At 43.3% G+C, this 19,791-nt stretch overlaps 1 protein-coding gene across 2 annotated transcripts in view; it reads left to right on the forward strand.

Moving 5' to 3' along the window:
* Nucleotides 1–10,871, forward strand: part of RAD50 (RAD50 double strand break repair protein) — an 83,955-nt gene extending 73,084 nt beyond the window's left edge. For both annotated transcript variants that reach the window (XM_045892411.3, XM_045892420.3), the window contains 4 exons: nt 5,844–5,929; nt 6,445–6,587; nt 9,093–9,226; nt 10,529–10,871. In XM_045892411.3, the coding sequence (XP_045748367.1) occupies nt 5,844–5,929; nt 6,445–6,587; nt 9,093–9,226; nt 10,529–10,712 (547 nt within the window). In that variant the 3' untranslated portion in view covers nt 10,713–10,871. The remainder of the gene's footprint in view (nt 1–5,843; nt 5,930–6,444; nt 6,588–9,092; nt 9,227–10,528) is intronic.
* Nucleotides 10,872–19,791: the final 8,920 nt, after the last annotated feature.

A 19,791-nucleotide genomic window follows, 5' to 3' on the forward strand; every position in this document is an offset into this window, starting at 1 on the left:
AAAATTTCTTCTGTTTTTCACTTTCTGAATATTTTATCAAAACTCAGTGTTTATATCAAATACTTTGACAATTACTGAGATAATCATTTTTTTCTTTAATCTGTTAATGCAGTTAGTTAAATTATTTTTCCTGTTGTACTAGTCTTGCTTCCTTGGGATAAATGCTACTTGATCATGATACCACTAATACCATGATACTACTTGGTCTTTTTAATGCCTTACCACTAAATTTGATTTTATTTAGAATATTTTTATCTGTATTCATAAGCAAAATAATTAGGCCTGTACTTTTTTTCCTTTTTTTTCTTATATCTCTCCTTGCTGTGTAATACTTTATATAGAGCTGGCACTTATTCATAAAATTATCTGAGCCTGGTGTCTTTCAAGATGGCATTTTGGCTGCCTTTTTAATTTTAATTATGATATTCAAGGGCTGTTAACATCATAACCACTTTTCTCTAATTGTGACCAAGTTGCTAATGTCATGAGACCTCAGGTTTTTTTTCACTGTTATTGAGAAATAATTGACATACATCACTGTATTAAGATGTACAACATGATGGTTTGGTTTACATATCTGCAAAATGATTAGTTAGCACAATGGGTTCAGCTAACATCCATTTTCTCATATAGATACAATAAAAAGAAAAGCAGGGCGCCTGGGTGGCTCAGTCGTTAAGCGTCTGCCTTCGGCTCAGGTCATGATCTCAGGGTCCTGGGATCGAGCCCCGCGTCGGGCTCCCTGCTCGGTGGGAAGCCTGCTTCTCCCTCTCCCACTCCCCCTGCTTGTGTTCCCTCTCTTGCTGTGTCTCTCTCTGTCAAATAAATAAATAATCTTTAAAAAAAGAGAGAAAAAAATTTCTCCTTGTGTTGACAACTATAAGGATGTATTCCCTTAACAACTTTCCTGTATATCATATGGCAGTGTTAGCTGCAATCATCATGGTGTATGTTACATCCCTAGTCCTTACTTATAACTGGAAATTTGTACCTTTTGACCACCTTCCTCCAATTCTCCCTCCTCCCATCCTCTACCTCTGGTGACCACAAATCTGATCCCTTTTTCCTGTGAGTTTGGTGTTTTTGTTTTGTTTAGATTCCACATATAAGTGAGATCATACAATGTTGTCTTTCTCTGACTTACTTCACTTAGCATAATGCCTTCAAGTCCTTCCATATTGTCCCAAATAGTAGAATTTCCTCATTTTTTTAATGGCTAAATAATAATCCATTGAATATATAACATCTTTATCCACCCATGGACACTTGGGTTGTTTCCATGTCATGGCTATTGTAAATAATGCTGCTATGAACATGGGGGTGCAGATATCTCTTTGACATATTGTTTTCATCTCCTTTGAATATATCCCTAGAAGTGGAAATTGCTAGATCATATGGTAGTTCTATTTTTAATTTTTTTTAGGAACCTTCATAATGCTTTCCATAATGGCTGCACTGGTTTACAGTCCCACCAGCAGTGCACAAAGGTTCCCTTTTCTCCACATCCATGCCAGCTTTTATTATCTCTTGTCTTTTTGATGATGGCTATTCTTTTTTTTTTTTTTTTAAGATTTTATTTATTTATTTGAGACAGAGAGAATGAGATACAGAGAGCATGAGAGGTAGGAGGGTCAGAGGGAGAAGCAGACTCCCCGCCGAGCAGGGATCCCGATGCGGGACTCGATCCCGGGACTCCAGGATCATGACCTGAGCCGAAGGCAGTCGCTTAACCAACTGAGCCACCCAGGAGCCCTGATGATGGCTATTCTAACAGCTATGAAGTATTATCTCATTGTGGTTTTAATATGTATTTCCCTAATGACTAGTGACACATCTTTTTATGTAAAATCAGAAAAAGTACTTTTTTGTACTTTATTGGCCATCTGTGTATCTTCTTTGGAAAAATGTCCGTTCAGGTCCTATGCCCATTTTTTTTTAATTGGGTTACAGGTGACCCTTGAATAACATGGGTTTGAACTGTGTGGGTCCACTTAAATGTGTATCTTTTTCAGTAAATAAGGTACAGTACCATAAATGTATTTTCTCTTGTAATTTTCTTAACATTCTCTTTCTTCTAGCTTACTTTATTTTAAGACTCTAGTATGTAATACATATAACATGTATATGTTAATCAACTGTTTATGTTATGGGTAAGGCTTCTTCCAGTCAACAATAGGCTATTAGTTAGGTTTTAGGGCAAAGTTACACTTGAATTTTAACTGTGTGACGACTTGGCACCCCTAACTTTCGTGTTGTTCAAGAGTCAACTTTTTTCTTGCTGTTGAATTATAGGAGTTCTGTGTGTGTGTGTGTGTGTGTGTGTTATATAAAATAAGATTTTATTTGTTTGAGAGAGAACGAGAGCAAGCAAACACGAGCAGGGGGACAGAGGGAAAAGTAGACTACCTCCTGAAAAGGGAGCCTGACTTGGGGCTCCATCCCAGGACTCTGGGATCATGACCTGAGCTGAAGGCAGACACTTAACTGACTGAGCCACCCAGGCGCCCCTAATAAGTTCTTTGTATATTTTAGATCTTAACTCCCTCTATCAGATACATGGTTTGCAAATATTTTTGCCCATTCTGTAGTTTGTCTTTTTATTTATGATTTCTTTTGCGGTACAGTTTGATGTAGTCCCACTTGTTTATTTATTTATTTTTTAATAAAGATTATTTATTTGAGACAGAAAGGGCAGGGAGAGGGGCAGAGGGAGAGCAAGAGAGAGAATAATAAGCAGACTCCCTGGTGAGTGCCCAATGTGGGGCTCGATCCTATGACCCTGAGATCATGACCTGAGCCAAAATCAAGAGTCAGACACTCAACTGACTCAGCCCCCCAGGCACCCCTATTTTTTGTTTTGTTACTTTTGCTTCAGGTATGATTTCCAAAAAATCATGTCAAAGAACTTATTTCCCATCTTTTCTTCTAGGAGTTTCATGGTTTTAGGTCTTATATTCAAATTTAAGCTTTTAATCCATTTTGAGTTAATTTTTGTGAGTGTTGTAACATAGGGGTCCAGTTTCATTCTTCTACATGAGAATATCCATTTATCCCAGCATCATTTATTGGAAGAGATGACCTTTTCTCCATTGAGTATTGGCTCCCTTGGCACATTTTAGTTGGACTGTTTATATTTGGGTTTGTTTCTGGGCTCTAGATTCTGTTCTCCTGATTTGTCTATTTTTATGCCAGTGCTATAATGTTTTCAAGACTATAGCTTGAAATCAAAGTGTGATGCGTCCTGCTTTTTGTTCTTCTTTCTCAGGATTTCTTTGGCTATTTGGGGTATTTTGTGGTTCCATATAAATTTTAGGAGTGTTTCCTCTATTTCTGTAAAAAATGCCAGTAGGATCTTAACAGGGATTGCCCTGAATCTATAGATGGCTTTTGGTATTTTAACAATATTTTTCCAATCAATGAACATGGGATACTTTTTCATTTATATGTGTCTTTGATTTCTTTCATCAGTGTCTTAGTTTTCAGAGTAGAGATCTTTGACCTCCTTGGTTAGATTTGTACATAAGTATTTTATTGGTTTTGATGCTATTATAGGTGGGATCAATTTCTTTTTCAGAAAAATTCATTGTTAAAGTATCAGTTTTCTTAACGGTAAAATGGGGATAACTAAAGCTAACTCCCAGTATTGTTGTAAGGATTAAATGACATAATGGCTTACCATAATTATGCCTCACAGATTTAAATGGTCATTAGTACTAACAACTAATGGTTATCTTAATCATCCCCTGCTGTTGCAAGTGGGGTGGTAAACTCCATACTGGAGAGAGATGATGCAAAGATTAGTTTATGGTCTGGCCAACAACATTAGGCATCAGCTCAGCATGACACACCCCTTTGGGAGTCCAGATCTCCCTCAGGACTAGAGCTGCTACTTGCAGTGCTCTCTCTCTCGCAGATAAGGATGCACCACCTCTGTTGTGCAAGGAACCCATGGCAGGGGCTGTGTGTGTGCATCTTGGACACATGGAGTTTGTTCTCCACCTTGGGTATGATCATTTAGGTTAGTTATGAAAGATCTTTAAGTTGAATGGAAAGATGACTTTAAAAAAAAAAAACATTGTATTTATTTATTTGACAGAGAGAGAGACACGGCGAGAGAGGGAACACAAGCAGGGGGAGTGGGAGAGGGAGAAGCAGACTCCCCGCTGAGCAGGGAGCCCGATGCGGGGCTTGATCCCAGGACCCTGGGACCATGACCCGAGCTGAAGACAGACGCTTAACCGACTGAGCCACCCAGGTGCCCCGAAGATAACCTTTTTTTTTTAATTATTTGAAAAATCAGGATTATAGGGGGCGCCTGGGTGGCTCAGTCATTAAGCGTCTTCCTTCGGCTCAGGTCATGATCCCAGGGTCCTGGGATCGAGCCCCTCATTGGGCTCCCTGCTCCGCGGGAAGCCTGCTTCTCCCTCTCCCACTCCCCCTGCTTGTGTTCCCTCTCTCGCCATGTCTCTCTCTGTCAAATAAATAAAATCTTTAAAAAAAAAATCAGGATTGTAATGTATGAAGAGCTGTGGATTACATGATTGGTCCTAAGAACATTCTCAAGGGGTTTTGTTGCTTATTTGGCAAATACTTAGAAATTTGGTCTCAGTCCTTTTGACAGGAGTGTAAAATGTCAGGCTGGGATCGACCTATGAATGAGAAAATGGAGGCTTGCAGCATTCTCACCAGCAAGCACAATATGGTTTTTTCCAGTCTTATTACTTAAAAATCCTTCATCTGATATTTAAAATGTATTTATGTTGAGTCATTTCTTTCTTTCTTGCTGGTGAACCAAAAGATCATGAAATGATTCTGCAGAGCCAGTAGCATTACGTTCAGTTTCTTTTTTTGTATATATCAGATAAGAGGTTTGCAAATGGAAGTAGGGCCACCTCACATCCTCTGTATGGTCATGGCAGTGATGTTTGCCTTTTTGTCACTGATGCAACATTTATTAGTTCATAAACCCATTTCCAAAGAACCTAAGGGCTTTTTGAGGAAAGGTGACTGTAGTAAGAATGAAGTTTTTAACAGGCTACTTTTGTTTTTACAAACGTTTCTTTCCTTCTCTTTAGTATTTAGAAAGTACTAGTTTTTTAAGTATGTTGTGGAGTGGGGGTGGGGAGGCTGACAGGACAAATGGAAATTAATGCATATATTTGGAGTTAGGATTTCTTAGTCTTCAACTAGGAAGGAAAAATAGAAGTTTTGAGGTTCATCTCAGCTTAAGTCTCTAAATTGCTCTCTCAGCCATCCCTTCTGGTTGGTGAAAAGTTCAAACATCTGAGGAATTAAAACACCCGAAGAGGCTAGGCTGACTTTCGGTAAACCTTACTAGTAACAGAAATGAAAAGGCCACATTTCAGAGTTGCGCGTATGTCCCCATAGACTAGGGGACCCTGTACACCTCCCCTCCCGTCTCTAATTCGCCTGCCATCCCTTTATTCCGCAGGTAGGTCCTCCTGTACCTGGTGGGCCTCAGTGGCTACAGTCCTTCCAGTAAGCCTAAGAAAAGGTGTCCAAATTTTCTGAGATTTTCACAGGATTTAAATACTTCTTTGAGGGGGTATTTGTCCTGTCACGAGTGACAATGGAGCAGGGTCAGCACTCAGTCCCTGGGGGCACGCCTGGCTGCATTCACTAGTAGCTGTGCAGCAATGTTCCGGTTATTGTTTCTAGCTCTTCCTGTATTCTGCTTTTATCATTGGAAATACCCGTAATTTCATGAGATTGTTAAGATGTTACTTTTATTATACATTATCTATTTCATAATTTTAAAATATACTATTACATATCATTATTTCATTATTTTTCTTTTAAGTACTAATGGCTTCTTTTTCCAGAGCAATCATGAAATTTCACAGTATGAAAATGGAAGAAATCAACAAAATTATTCGTGACCTTTGGCGAAGTACCTATCGTGGACAAGGTAATTGACATGATTTGTCGTGAATGCTTTTTTCCAAAGCCTCGTCCCTAGCTCTTGCCGCATAGGCTCTCTCATCATGCCAGCACTATCACCTGGACCCCTTTCTGAACATCTCTTTGAGATTTTCTAAGAATTCTTATCTTGACAACATCTTGTAGCAGGAAAAAAAATGCAAGGTTTTTTATTCCAGAGCCTGACAGGACTTACATATTTGGCTATGTACATATTATATTTAACTGATGACCTAATAGATTCTGTTGAAGTGTAGATAGGGATAAGCTGAAAGGCGATAAGAAGAAAACCAGCAGGAGGAAACTCTTAATAGGGGAACTAAGAAAGGCAGAGCTGAGACTGAGGGTTGGGGCATCGGGCTTGCTTTTGCCTCCTGAACCCCCTCAACCAGTTTGGTAATGTCAGCTTTACACACTGCTTCATGGAAGGCTTACTTAGTATCTGCAAGTGACAAAAGGCTACAGAGTGTAGGTTCCTCTGAAATAATAATCTTTTTGTGTCAGATATTGAATACATAGAAATTCGGTCCGATGCCGATGAAAATGTATCAGCCTCTGATAAAAGGCGGAACTATAACTACCGCGTGGTGATGCTAAAGGGAGACACAGCCTTGGATATGCGAGGACGATGCAGTGCTGGACAAAAGGCAGGTATCTCAAGAGCCTCGGGCGCCACCTGTGCACAGAGAATTGACAGGGAGAAAGTACTGTTGGTGCCATGAAAGCACCCAGGGCTGCCCGGGAATGGTGGGAAGCTCCTCGGAGCACTGTGTGTTGCCACATAAAGTGGATCAGACTCAGCTATCCCGTTCCACTCGTCCAGTTCTAATCAGCATTTCCTGCACCATTGGGTGGTCCTTTAGGAGAAGGGGGTCTGAAGCATTCTCACGTGATAGGCCTTATGCAGATCAAGCAGCTAACAACCATTGTTTCATAACACGCCTTGTGGGAATAAAGTTACTGTGTCATCACTTGTAAGACACACTTTTATGTGCCACCAAGAAAGAAAAAAAATGCAACTGTAATTGTAAGAGTGCATCCTGATTTCAGAGCAATCAAAGGTCGGGGAGGGATGTTAGAAACAATGATAGGCAGTATTACCAAACCAGATCCTAGGTTGAGCCAGATGAGGCATTAAAATATGAAACTCTCATTGAGAAAGCAGCCCCATCACAGGACTGAGTCCCTGCCCCTCTCCGCCTTCAGCCTAGCCTTTGGGCCTGTACATCCTCTAAAAGAAAGGTCTGCTGGGGGCATCTGGCTGGCTCAGTTGGTAGACCATACACCTTTGATCTTGGGGTTGTGAGTTTGAGCCCCATGTTGGCTGTAGAGGTTGCTTAAAAATGTTAAAAGAAGGGTCTGCTAGACCAGAAGCCATAACACCCACAGCTGCCTCTCACACACACACACCCACAACACACACACACCACCCACCCACCCACCACAACCACCACCCCCAGCTGCTGGGCCGGGCCACTTAGCTCCACATGAGGCTGTGGCAGAATAGGCTATGTTGGATAGGGAGCACAGAGCAAATCCGAAAGAGGAGTAAAGCTTTAACGAGTCAGGAAAATTGGACCTGCATCCTTGGGAACGAGGCTGGGTCCTTTGTGTGCAAGTTTATAACAAGATGGTCTGGATTCTTGAGCTTCCTCCTTTCAGATTAGAAGCAGATTATATTTGATAACACTTCTAGACCCCCAATTTTCTTAACAAAATCTTAACAGTTCTCGAAATGGCTGCTCACATTCTCTGAGGTATTCCATAGTTTTCAGTTTTTGCTTTAAGACAATCCTGTGTGTATGTATTTTGTTGTCAGCCCAGACAGCAGATACCAATTTAAGGTACATGCAGATTATTATCTTAATCCTAGTTTGCAAAAATGAGAAATTTGTGATCTATAATCAGTATTCCTACTTGCTTTGATTTTCAGTGGTAATTATGAATAAGAAAATACAGAGTTTGAAACCTGTCCCTTGGATTAAGAATACTTTGAAAATTATTTTCTGAACAAAGTAGATTTCCTAAAGATACTCTAAATTGTAAAAATTAGCAATAATTGCTTCCTTGGTGTTGGGGGAGAAGACAGACTAATAGTTTCGTAGAGGTGGGCCAGGAGCTTCATTTAAACTCTACTCTGAGTACTTGGTGGTAGAGGTGGCAGCCACAGTAGGGTTCAAATCCAGGAAGGAAGGGTCTTCCCCAAAGGGCCCAGCTGTGATCCTGCCTTCTGCGGTCTGCCAGCCTGCCCTGGGCGTCAGAGGCTGTAAACTGCTCTGTCACGCACTGATGCCCCTTTGTTCGCAGGTTCGGGGGACGGGGTATTGACAGCTCACACATAAGTATTTTATACTTCCTAGACTACTCTGTCATTCTTAATTCTGTGTCCCTTATGCCCTCAGATGGCTTCAGCTGCATCTGAGGGTTTTAGTGTTGGGTTTCTATTAACCAAGAAAGTGCCTCCAAGTGTCAGTTCCTTGGATTTCCTGTAGGTAAGCTTAAATAAAACATACTTCTGTACTCCTGATACATTGGCCCAGGAATATTCTTTCTCTATCTCAGCTTGCTCAAAAGGCGAGAGAAATTACATTTGCAAGCCCCTGCCTGCACGCAGACATTTAAGTGCAGTATCTGGTGCCCCTTTTGCACCACGGAACATAGAGATTTCAAGATAACTCAGAAAAGGTGTGTGTGGGACTCTGGAAGTTGTCATGTGTCCATGTTTTCTAACTAATCTCATCAGGAAAATAAAAGATCCAGGCCTTGAATTTTTAACGTTGTTAATCTTATACTATTACTCAAATTACTAGTTACAGATAAACAGTAATGCATTTCAGATTCAAACCTGTGCCTTCAAGTTTCATTATAGCTGACAAGATTTGTGTGCATTTGGGGATAGTGAGATCACCATTGCTTTTAGCGTTTTATTTCACTGCCACTGACAGATGGCTCACCTTCTGGAAGGGTTTAAGAGTCTGGTCACAGTGCCAGGCTCTCCCAGATCGAAGAGCAGTGATTTACCTAAGGTCAGTGAGCCCATGACATTGCTCCCTTTCCCTGACAAAGACAGTAGGCCAGGTCTGCCTACTTTCCTAAAAGTGCATGAGGAAAAGGTCTGTGCAGTACAGCTCAGCTCTGGTGCTTTATTCCAGGTATTAGCCTCACTCATCATTCGCCTGGCCTTGGCTGAAACGTTCTGCTTGAACTGTGGCATCCTGGCCTTGGATGAGCCAACAACAAATCTTGACCGAGAAAACATTGAGTCTCTTGCACATGCTCTTGTTGAGTAAGTATCTCCAGTTTGGGGTCAGGTTATGATAGAACTCTTCATCTTACCTTAAAAACTATGGTGAAAATCCTCTCTAGCTGTGTCTTCCTTGGGGAAGCTGGTTGGTGGCAGATCTTAGGCTTTACCTTTGATAGTAATTCTTCAGATGCTTAAAAAAGAACTAGGTAGTGAACAGCAGTCCCAGACACATCCTGCATCTCCCCGAGTGTGTTCATAGGGAAACTGAAGGGTTTCCTGGCTTGGTTTGGTTTTTCTGTAAACCCCCCAGCGGTGCCCACGTGTCATGTAGAGGACTTAGCATGCCCTGCTAAAACATTTGTAGGTGGTAACAGTGGATTTGGGCCCATCGCCGCAGCCCTATGAGGAATGACAGCTCTTATTCAAAAAGTGTCATAGTGGTTAAGTAGAGTCTAGAAAGTAGAATTGACACACCTTTGCCACACTCACATGCCCTTGGTAGAGGCTCCAGGGATAGGCACCCATTGCTGAAAGACTGCTGACAGAGGAAAGGCCCTTCTTCTAAGCTAGAGCAGCTGTTTTGGGTACTCTGGCTCCAGATACATTCTTTCTGGCAGAGATGATAGCGGGGACCCCTTTCTCAGCCATGTCCCGCAGTCTCGTGTGGCCAGCGCGGAAGGGGTACTGCTTTTGAAAGCTAAGTGCATCCAGCTGCAGGCAAGGGATAAATAAATGGTTAGTTAAAAGAAAAAGCCTGATTCCAGTCTCGTAGCTAGTTACCTCAGCATATAGATACTGAGCAAAAATGTTCCCAGTACACCCACTCAGGTCTCCTGTGTGTCATACTAATGATGCATCTAGTGACTGGTGGTGGCAGAATTCTAAGTAGACCCAGCTCCTGAGAAGGCAGAGGGGCTCGCAGATGTAATTTCCCTTGCCTGTAGTTGGTCTTTTTTGTGTGTGTGTCTCGCAAGACAGAATCAGTGACAGGTCACAAAAACCCCAGACAAGTCAGACTCCTACTAAAGTCGAACAGCACAGATATTAAGGAAAATTAAGTAAAACATTTCTGCCTGCTTTAGTAAGAAGAAATGTGTGTTCTGGAAGAACCTACATCGTGTATTCTTCCCAGTGCCTGTGTGAGACCTAGGTGAGGAATCCCTTCAGACGGGACTCCTAGCTGGCAGGTGTGAAGGCCTCGGTCCACCCCACCCCTCTCCAGTTTCCTACAGGGCTGGCACATTGTGTCAGGTTTCCAACAAGGTTCTCAGTGGCTTTCTATATAAAGGAAAGGATTTTTGTGCTCTCCAGTAATAAAACATTCTAAACATACTGTTTCAGGATAATCAAGAGTCGCTCACAGCAGCGTAACTTCCAGCTCCTGGTCATCACTCACGATGAAGATTTTGTGGAGCTCTTAGGCCGTTCTGAATATGTGGAGAAATTCTACAGGATTAAGAAGAACATCGATCAGTGCTCAGAGATTGTGAAATGTAGTGTTAGCTCCCTGTCTTATGTTCATTAAAAGTAGTCAAGATTTTGCCTTGGAAACACAAGTCCTCAGGCAACTGCTTATTTCTGGTATCAACTGAGTCAGTAGGAAAATCTGTCCTCTCAGAGGAGCTTTGCGTCTAGGATTTTGAATGTCTGAGAGGTTCTACCATCATTAAAATTGTTTCACATGGGGGCACCCAGGTGGCTCAGTCGTTAAGCGTCTGCCTTCGGCTCGGGTCATGATCTCGGGGTCCTGGGATCGAGCCCCGCATCGGGCTCTCTGCTCCGCGGGAAGCCTGCTTCTCCCTCTCCCCCTGCTTGTGTTCCCTCTCTCGCTGTGTCTCTGTCAAATAAATCTTTAAAAAAAAAAATTGTTTCACATGAAATTTGGACTGATTTCCTGAACTTCAACCCCCTACAGGCAGCCTCTGATGGGCCTGGGGGGGGGCTCAATAGCAACACAGTTGGACTCCACTCCCCTGCTTCCCTTCCCAGCATCAATGAATGCTTCCTGGTACCTGAGGTTACTTCACTCAACTTCCACTTTTCAATGGACTTTTGAGAAGTAGGTTTTCACTGTCTTGATAATTTGAGTTATTAGCAAGCATTCATATCTAAAGACCAGAAATGAAGAGGTTTTAATATTTCACTCTGCTCTGAACTTTATAAATCCAGGAAGTGACCGCCCTCACTGGGACTGTTTCCCCAAGTAAAATTCAAAGTAGTCACATGGGGCACCAGGGTTTGAAGGAACCTTAAGTAATCATGTCATTCAGAACCTACCATCTTCCCTCCCCACGTGCCCCTGCCAGGGAGCCATCCAAACTTGGGGCTCTCTCTAGACAGACGAAGTTCTCCGCTGTGCACATCCACCTTTGGAAAGCCCTGATCGAGAGCAGGCCACCCTTGGTTTGGGGCGTGATCTGCCATCATGAAGAAGTCTGTCCCTCTCTACATCTGTCCTGTGTATCATCTCTGCTTCACCCTCAATCCTGATTGTTCGTCCAGTGTGCGTTCCAGTGTGGAAGGCAAGCAAGAGTCACCAAGTGCTGGCCTCCTCCCAGTGGGGTCCAACCAGACCTGGAAGAGTAGGGCTTATTCTCATTCCAGAGGTCATTTCTAACCGAAGTCCAGTCACACCTTTATCCTGGGATTGCCGGCTGACACCAGGAAGCTTTTCCCAAGCATTACACACACAATGCTACCAAGTCACACGCTTTGGAACGAGCCCATGGAGGTCCAGCTTTCTGAATCTCAGTCACGTGGCACAAGCAGTTTTGTACCACCTGTGACTACCAAGTACGTGGTAGGGGCAGTGCTCCTCGACCAGGGGGTGCAAAGAATCCAGCCCCGAGGCCCTCGGGCATCTGCCGTAGGCTAGAGAACGCCCTCCAAAGCTCGCGAAGTCCTAATCCCTGGGGTCTACGAATGTTCCCTCGTGTGGCAAAGAGGACTTGGCAGATGTGATTAACGGTAAGGCGCTTGAGACGGGATCTTCCTGGTGGGCCCTAAGTGTAATCACGGAAAGCCACGTGCAAGCAGAGCGTGTGTGCTGCCCGAGGAGCAGGGTGCTGACCGAGGCCGAGCCTGCAGTGCGGTGCTTGGGAGGAGGAGGGAGGGCTACAAGCCGCGCACTCCAGGCAACCAGCAGAGGCTGAGGACAAAGGAACGCTCTGCCCTCAGAGCCTCCAAAAGGAACCAGCCGACACTGACTTAAGAGCCCTGATTTGGGGGTTCTGACCTCCCGAACTGTGTAAGAATCGCTTTGTGTTGTTTTGTCTGTGGGCTAATTTATTATAGCAGTAGGAACCTCCTACTGTACCCATTGTCATCCGTTTCTGTGCATCTAAAGTGATCTCTCAGTTGATCCTTGAACAACATGGGTTTGAACTGCGAAGGTCCACTATATATACGTGGGTTTTTTTTCCCCCCGATGAAGTACAGTACTATAAATGCATTTCCTTCTCCTTATGATTTTCTTAGTATTTTCTTTTCTCTAGTTTATTTCACGCTAAGAATACAGTATGTAATACATACAATATAGAGAATACGTGTTTTATCAACTGCTGATATCAGGCTTCCAGTCAGTAAAGTTATACATGGGTTTTTGACTGCGCTGAAGGGGTCGGTGCCCCTAGCTCCCAGGGTTCATCGTTCAAGGGCAACTATAGTTACATACTCTCTGTGGGAGAACTTAAAAAAGAGTTCCTTGAACCATTTTCTGTGTTCCATTATTCACATGAAGAACCTTGGCTGAGAAAGCCCGGTCCAGACCCTCACCCAATCCTTGGATCAAAGAGCCAAGCAGCAGAGCCACCACTCAAGCCATCTGCTTCCTGTCCACAGACTGACAAGGGTCAGCCATCCTAATTTGCTTTGAAAAACTAAAATTACCCTATTTATCAAACTAGCATGATCTCCACAAAGGTACCAGGAGGAAAAACACCAGTCTCAGAGCAAAGATCCAGGACTTTGTAAATTAACTAGAAGCCCTTCAATCCCAGCCATACAGTAAGCATACACAATTATTAGTAGCTCAAGAATGCAAGAATATTTCAAAAGGTGATAAATCTGTTCATAAGTCATCACCATAATAAAGCCAAAGAGGAAAAAGTTCTGACTGATAGACACCACAAACACCATCTTTTGATAAAATTCAGTATCTCCTAGCTTTAGCAAAACTAAACTTTTGCGAAGAATCTTTTAAGATTTTCTTAAGAGAGAGTGTGCAAGTGGGGGGAGGGGCAGAGGGAGAAGGAGGGAGAGAATCTCAAGCAGACTCCCCACTGAGCACAGAGACTGATGTGGGGCTTAATCTCACAACCCTGAGACCATAACCTGAGCAGAAATCAAGAGTCTGAGGTTTAACTGACTGAGCCACCCAGGCACCCCCAAAATATTTTCTTAACGTTATTTATCATCAAATCAAAATTAAAGTCATCTTAATAGCAAAAGAGGAAGCCTTTCCCATTAAATAAAAAACATGGTATCTTCTACCAACATGTTTCTGAAAGCTCTAGTCATTACAACATGGAACGACAGGGCGATACGAGGTAAATACAGGCAATGAAACAGTTATTTACAGTTAAAAAAGGTTTCCCATTTCAGCTTCCATTCCCCTTGTATCTGGGCCATGGAAGTGGGGCAGGTGCCCTTCTTTTCATTGCTGCTTCTAGATCACTCTCATTCAACACATGGGATGAATAGGCATCACAGTGTGAAACTGAAGAATAGGAGGCAAAGTCATAAGCTAAATCCGGGCACCACCACTCACTGGCTCTGGGACCCTGGGCAAGTCATTTATTCGCTTTTACTTCCGTTTCCGTATCTTTAACGTAGGTAAAACAGCTCCTATCCTGGCGGGGGTGGGGGGGTGTTAATGAGGATTAAATGACTATAAACTGCTTAGAACTGCCTGGCACAGAAGTAAGTACCAGGTCTGTTCAAGAAAAACCTATCTTTAGTTTACCCTTTCCTGTTTCTGTTCTTCTCAGCCCCCAGCCTGCTCACTCCCCCTTATTCGTGGACAAGTTTAGCTCCCAGTGTGTGGTCATTCCCCAAGACTGATTTCATAATCACAGTGATTTCAGCATTCAAATGGTGACATAACATAACCCCTGGCCTCTCAGCTCCTGTTCTTTCCTGCACTGAAAAGACACTCCGTAGTCTTACTCCAGAGTCCAGTCCTTCCAGTAACAAAACTTGCAACTCTCCGTGACCGCACTGTTGAGCACCTCGGTCTCCAAAAAAGCCCCTGGTACGTTCCCTACGTAGGTAGGGAATAGTCAAGACTGACAATTCACTCTTGGGGACTCCAACCCTAGCAATTCTTTGAGTCCACCAAGATTTCCGGTCCTCGCTTCCCTCATACCTTTTCCTCTCCTTTTACAGCTTAGATTCCATAGCCCATCATCCTGTCACTGTCTTGCACCGACGCCTGACTGCTTGCCCACGTTCTGCCAACCCCCCACGCTGCCGAAGGAGAACCCGCTTCTCCCTGCACATGTAGTTTCCCCGACCTACAGGGGGGGCAGCCCTCTGGTGCTCGGTCTGGGTCCGCTCCTCTTGGCTTCTCGGCACTCACTTGTTTGGAGCTTTCATCTCCCTCACGGCTTTGAAATTACCTTCGTTTGAGTTCTGCCCATAGTAGGACCTGAAACGATTCCAGGGAAAGGAAACAGGAGACTAGGGGAATTTTATTAAGAGAAATCAGCCAACGAAGAGTGTGTTCTTAAGCCAGTTACCACAGTTGGCAACTGTAGTTTAATCCACAGGACACTCTGGGCAATGTGGCACAACACTTGCCTCAGAGCTGTCCCACGTGGGGGGCAAGAGCGCTGGGCTGTTTGCGCCCCCGAGAGTCACTAAGGGCCATCCCAGCGCAGGTCGGCTACTGACATGCCATGGGCACCTTCCACAGTTAGAAAATAAAAACACGGACGAAGAAAGAAAAGCCTTTGGACAAAGATACAGTTAAGGGCGGCAGACAACAGCGGAAGTTCTTATGATAGAGGCAGGGCACTGACAGTGCTTTCCCCAATCCCCTCGATGCTGACTACTCAGATGGGCCTCCAGTCCAGATCTTGTCTAAACTCCTGACTCAGAATCAGCTGCTTCTGGACATCGAGTTGCACTTGAATATCTAACAGACATCTGAAACTTCAAATGACCATAATCAGTCTTCTCCCCCAGAACCTGCACCTCCCATAGGCTTTCAGTTAATGGCAACTCCATTCTTTCAGTTGCTCAGGCAAAAACTTGCCATCATCCTTCATATTTTGTTTATCTCATGTCCCACATCCAACCCAGCAGTTTAATACTATGGGTTCAACTTTCAAAATGCATCCAGAATCTGACCATGTCTTACCTTCTTAACAGATGCTGTTCTGGCCCAAGTCACCATCATCTCGAAGCTGAATAATCTGAGGAGCTACCTAACTATTCTAACTGGCTGGCCCTGAGCCCGGCCCTTCATTCTCAACACAGCTGGCAGTCATCTTTGTAAGAGTAAACCAACTCCATGGGTTTCTCTCAGGGGTGTGGGTTAGCAATTCTGAAATGACTTTATACACAAAAATCAAACACGCACATATACTGTAGATAATAAGGACCAAGTTTCTCACTGTTAGAGAATTTTGTCTATCAGGAAAGAGGAAAGGCTATACAAAGAACCCTGAAGTATTGGGTTGAATCCAAAGTGTCAGTGTAAATTTACAGCTTTAGTATATAAAGAATTTCTACTTCCTTTAGGGAAGTAAAGGAAGGGAATAAGGGGTGGGGAGTAGGTAGGGAATAGTCAAGACTGACAAAAATCAGGTCCTCCATAAAGGCAATGAGAACAATAGCAAAAGCTGGTAAACTTTTTCAGAACTTTGGAAATTAACTAAAGGCTTGCAATAAGCCAAGCAGTGTTTATTCCAGGAAAACAATCTCAGAAAAGCCAGTGGCTTTGCCCCACTCCCTGTCTCTGTGGTAGCTTTGAAAACCAGAAGCCCCATAACTACAGTACCTGGGAAAACCAGCAGTGACTGGAAGGCTCTGAATGGATTGGAGCTCCCCAAAACCTTCAGCCGCAGAGAACCGCCCCTATTTGACCTGTCTGACAGGAGCACTGAAAATCGCCATCCTCAGGGCTGGTCTTTATTTGACCTGACTCAAGCTCACTCTGCAAACAGCCCTAACTGCTGTAGGCAATCATTGGTCCTCAGCTAACACTGCAGCTGCCTCAGGCAGCATTACTAATTGGAGCCAACAACAAGGTAACCAAAAAAACCTGGAAGAAAAAACTAGAGAAGGAGATGTCTGGTGGCTTTGACAAGCTACCACGTATTTCTGGGAATCTAGAAGTTCATATGTGTGTCACATTTTTGTGCATATTCAGGAAGGCCCTGAGAAGACCCTAAGCTCTGACCTTGAAAATCCTCATGCAATCAGCGAAGGTGACGGCATGGCTGTCGATTGCCTGCTGAAGCACTGAGGACATGGACAGAACAAATTCTCTCCATCACACAGACACGTACCCAGACACAGCCCTTCAACAAAGGCTTGGAAACTTAGTTCAAGACATTAAATGAAATCTCTGTCCAATCAGTAACATCACTAAGCTGACAATTCAGTGACCACTCATAAAGAACATAGCTTTGCAAAATTAGTCCAGGAAAGGAGGCTTCAGGTCCAAGATGGTGATGATGTAGGAAGACCCTGAACTCACCTCCTCCACGGATGTTCCAAATTCACACCTACTTACAGAACAATTCCTCCTGAAGAACTGAGGGCTGAATGAACAGCTTCTGCACAAAAAAAGAGAAACCACATCGAGACTGACAAGACAGACGTATACACAGTACTGAAACGAAACTTACCCCTGACCCTGTGAGCTGCAGGGGCAGGGACAGTATTGAGAGACCAGGAGCAGATTCAGCTGCCCTGGGGTACAGGAAAAACAAAAAACAAAAAACAAAAAACCTTGGCCTAAAAGAGCAACTAGAATATAAAAGATCAAGCCCCAGAACTCTGCCAAATGGTAGGGGAGCTGCTGGAACTCTCTCTGGCTCAGAGGGCCTGGCGAGCACCAAGGTTTATGTCCCCCTTCCACCTTGATAAGGTGGATGGGAGCAGGTTCTGGGCACCATTCCCAGTCTACTTCCTCAGTGAGCCCTGGGCCTTTATCCCACACTGGCCCAAACTACCCTGCCAAGGAGGCCCCAGGGTGGCACACACCAGGACACCCCTGGTGAGTACTCACTACACTTCCAGCCATCATGCCAAGGTGACAGCAGCAGGGCACCCAGAAACCCTCCCAGCCCACACTGCTTTGGCTACAGATGACTTCCTTTGGCACCCCCTGGGTGGACGACCGCCACCCTGCACACATCTTGGCTCCAGCCACCCAGCCAGGACACCCTGGCTTGCACCCACATCAGCTGCAGCTGTCAAGGACCCCTCTGCGTGGAGAGCCCAGGGAAATCCCCAGCTTAAACTCACTTCAGCTTCAGCTGTCTGTCAGGGTACCCACTATGTGGAGATCCTCAGGACCATGAAGTGCCCTGGGAACCCCAGCCCATGCCCGCCACAGCTCCAGCTGGCCAGCCAAAAGTACCAGGCTTACACAGTCTATACAGGGGATGACCATACATAAGGCCATCCCTTCAAGTATAGGAGAAGTAGCCGTTCCACATGACTGACAGAAACAAACACAAAAGTCAAGCGAATCAGAAGACAGAGAAACATGCTCCAAATGAAAGAAAAAGACAATACCTCAGAAACAGAACTAAATGAAATGGAAATAACCAATCTACCTGATAAAGAGTTCAAAGTAATGGTCATTAAAGATGCTCACCAGACTGGGGTGAGGAGTAAATGAACTTAGTGAGAACTTCAACAAAGAGATAGGAAAAAAAAAATCAGAGTTGAAGAATACAATAACCAAAATGAAAATTACACTAGAGAGAATCAACAGTATATTAGAGGATGCAGAAGAATGAATCAGCAATCTGGAAGACAGGTTAATGGAAAGTAGTCAAGGTGAATGGCAAAAAAAAAAAAAAAAAAAAAGTTTTTAAATGAGGATAGGTTAAGGGATTTCTTGGATAACATCAAGTGAACAAAAATTTGCATTATAGGGGTTCCAGAAGGAGAAGAGAGGAAGGGGTAGAAATCTTATTTGAAGAAAAAGCATCTGAAAACTTCCCTAACCTGGGGAAGGAAACAGACATCTGGGTTCAGGAAATACAGAGACTTCCAAACAAAATGAACCCACAGAGGTCCACATGATGACATATGATAATTAAAATGTCAAAGTTAATAGATAAAGAGAGAACTTTAAAAGCAGGAAGACAGAAGAAACTAGTACTGTACAAGGAAAACCCCACTAGGTTATCAGCTGATTTTTCAGCAGAAACTTTGTAGGCAAGAAGGAATGGCATTATATATTCAAGGTGCTGGGGGGAAAAAAAAACCAAAATTAGGAATACTGTACCTTACAATGTTATCATTTGTAATTGAAGGAGAGAGAAAGAGTTTCCCAGACAAATAAAAGTTAAAGGAATTTATTACCACTAAAGTGGTCTTACAAAAAATGTTAAAGAGGCTTCTTTAAGTGGAAAAGAAAAAGCCACAATTAGAAGAAAACTATGAAAGGAAACATTTCATGAGTAAAAACAAATGTACAGTAAAGGTAGTACAACAATCACTTACAAGTAGCATTTTATTTTATTCTTTAAGTAGGCTCCATACCCAACATGGGGCCTGAACTCACAATCCTGAGATCAAGAGTCATACGCTCCACTGACTGAACCAGCCAGGCACCCCTTAAAACAATCCCTTATAAAGGCTAGTATGAAGGTTAAAAGGCAAAAGGAGCAAAATCAATTATATCTAAAAAAGTATTTAAAGGGATTCACAGAGGGGTGCCTGGCTGGCTCAGTCAGTTAAGCGTCTGCCTTGGTCATGATCCTGGGGTCCTGGGATCTTGAACTCAAGATGCCAACTGAAATAAGGAGTCTGACTGAGCCACCCAGGCACCCCAAATGTCTGACTCTTGATCTCAGCTCAGGTCATGATCTCAGGGTTGTGAGTTCAAGCCCTGTGGTGGGATCCACACTGGGCATGGAGCCTACTTTAAAAACAAATTAAATTAAAAAAATAATAAAGTAAAATAAAAAAATTTTTTTTAAAAAGGTGGAAACCTCTAGTTGTAAAATAAATAAGTCATGGGGTTGTAAGTTACAGTATGGTAACTGTAGTTAATAACACTATGTTACATATTTGAAAGATGCTAAGAGAGTAGAACTTAAAATTTCTCATCACAGAAAAAAAATTTTTAACTATGTATAATGATTGATGTTAACTAGACTAATTGTGGTGATCATTCTGCAATATATATACAAATGTGAATGATTATGCCATACACCTGAAACTAAATACCTGTTATATGTCAATTATATATCTCAATTTTTAAAAAACTCAAAGTGGGGCCCCTGGGTGGCTCAGTCGGTTAAATGTCCAACTCTTGATTTTGGCTCAGGTCATGATCTCGGGGTTGTAAGATTGAGCCCCGTGTCAGGCTCCAAACTGGGCATGGAGCCTGCTTGAGACTGTCTCTCTCCCTC

Source organism: Mirounga angustirostris, unplaced genomic scaffold (assembly GCF_029215605.1).
Source record: "Mirounga angustirostris isolate CCGP_5_RB_7025 unplaced genomic scaffold, mMirAng1.0.hap1 SCAF_7, whole genome shotgun sequence".
In the NCBI taxonomy this organism is placed as follows: Eukaryota; Metazoa; Chordata; class Mammalia; order Carnivora; family Phocidae; genus Mirounga; species Mirounga angustirostris.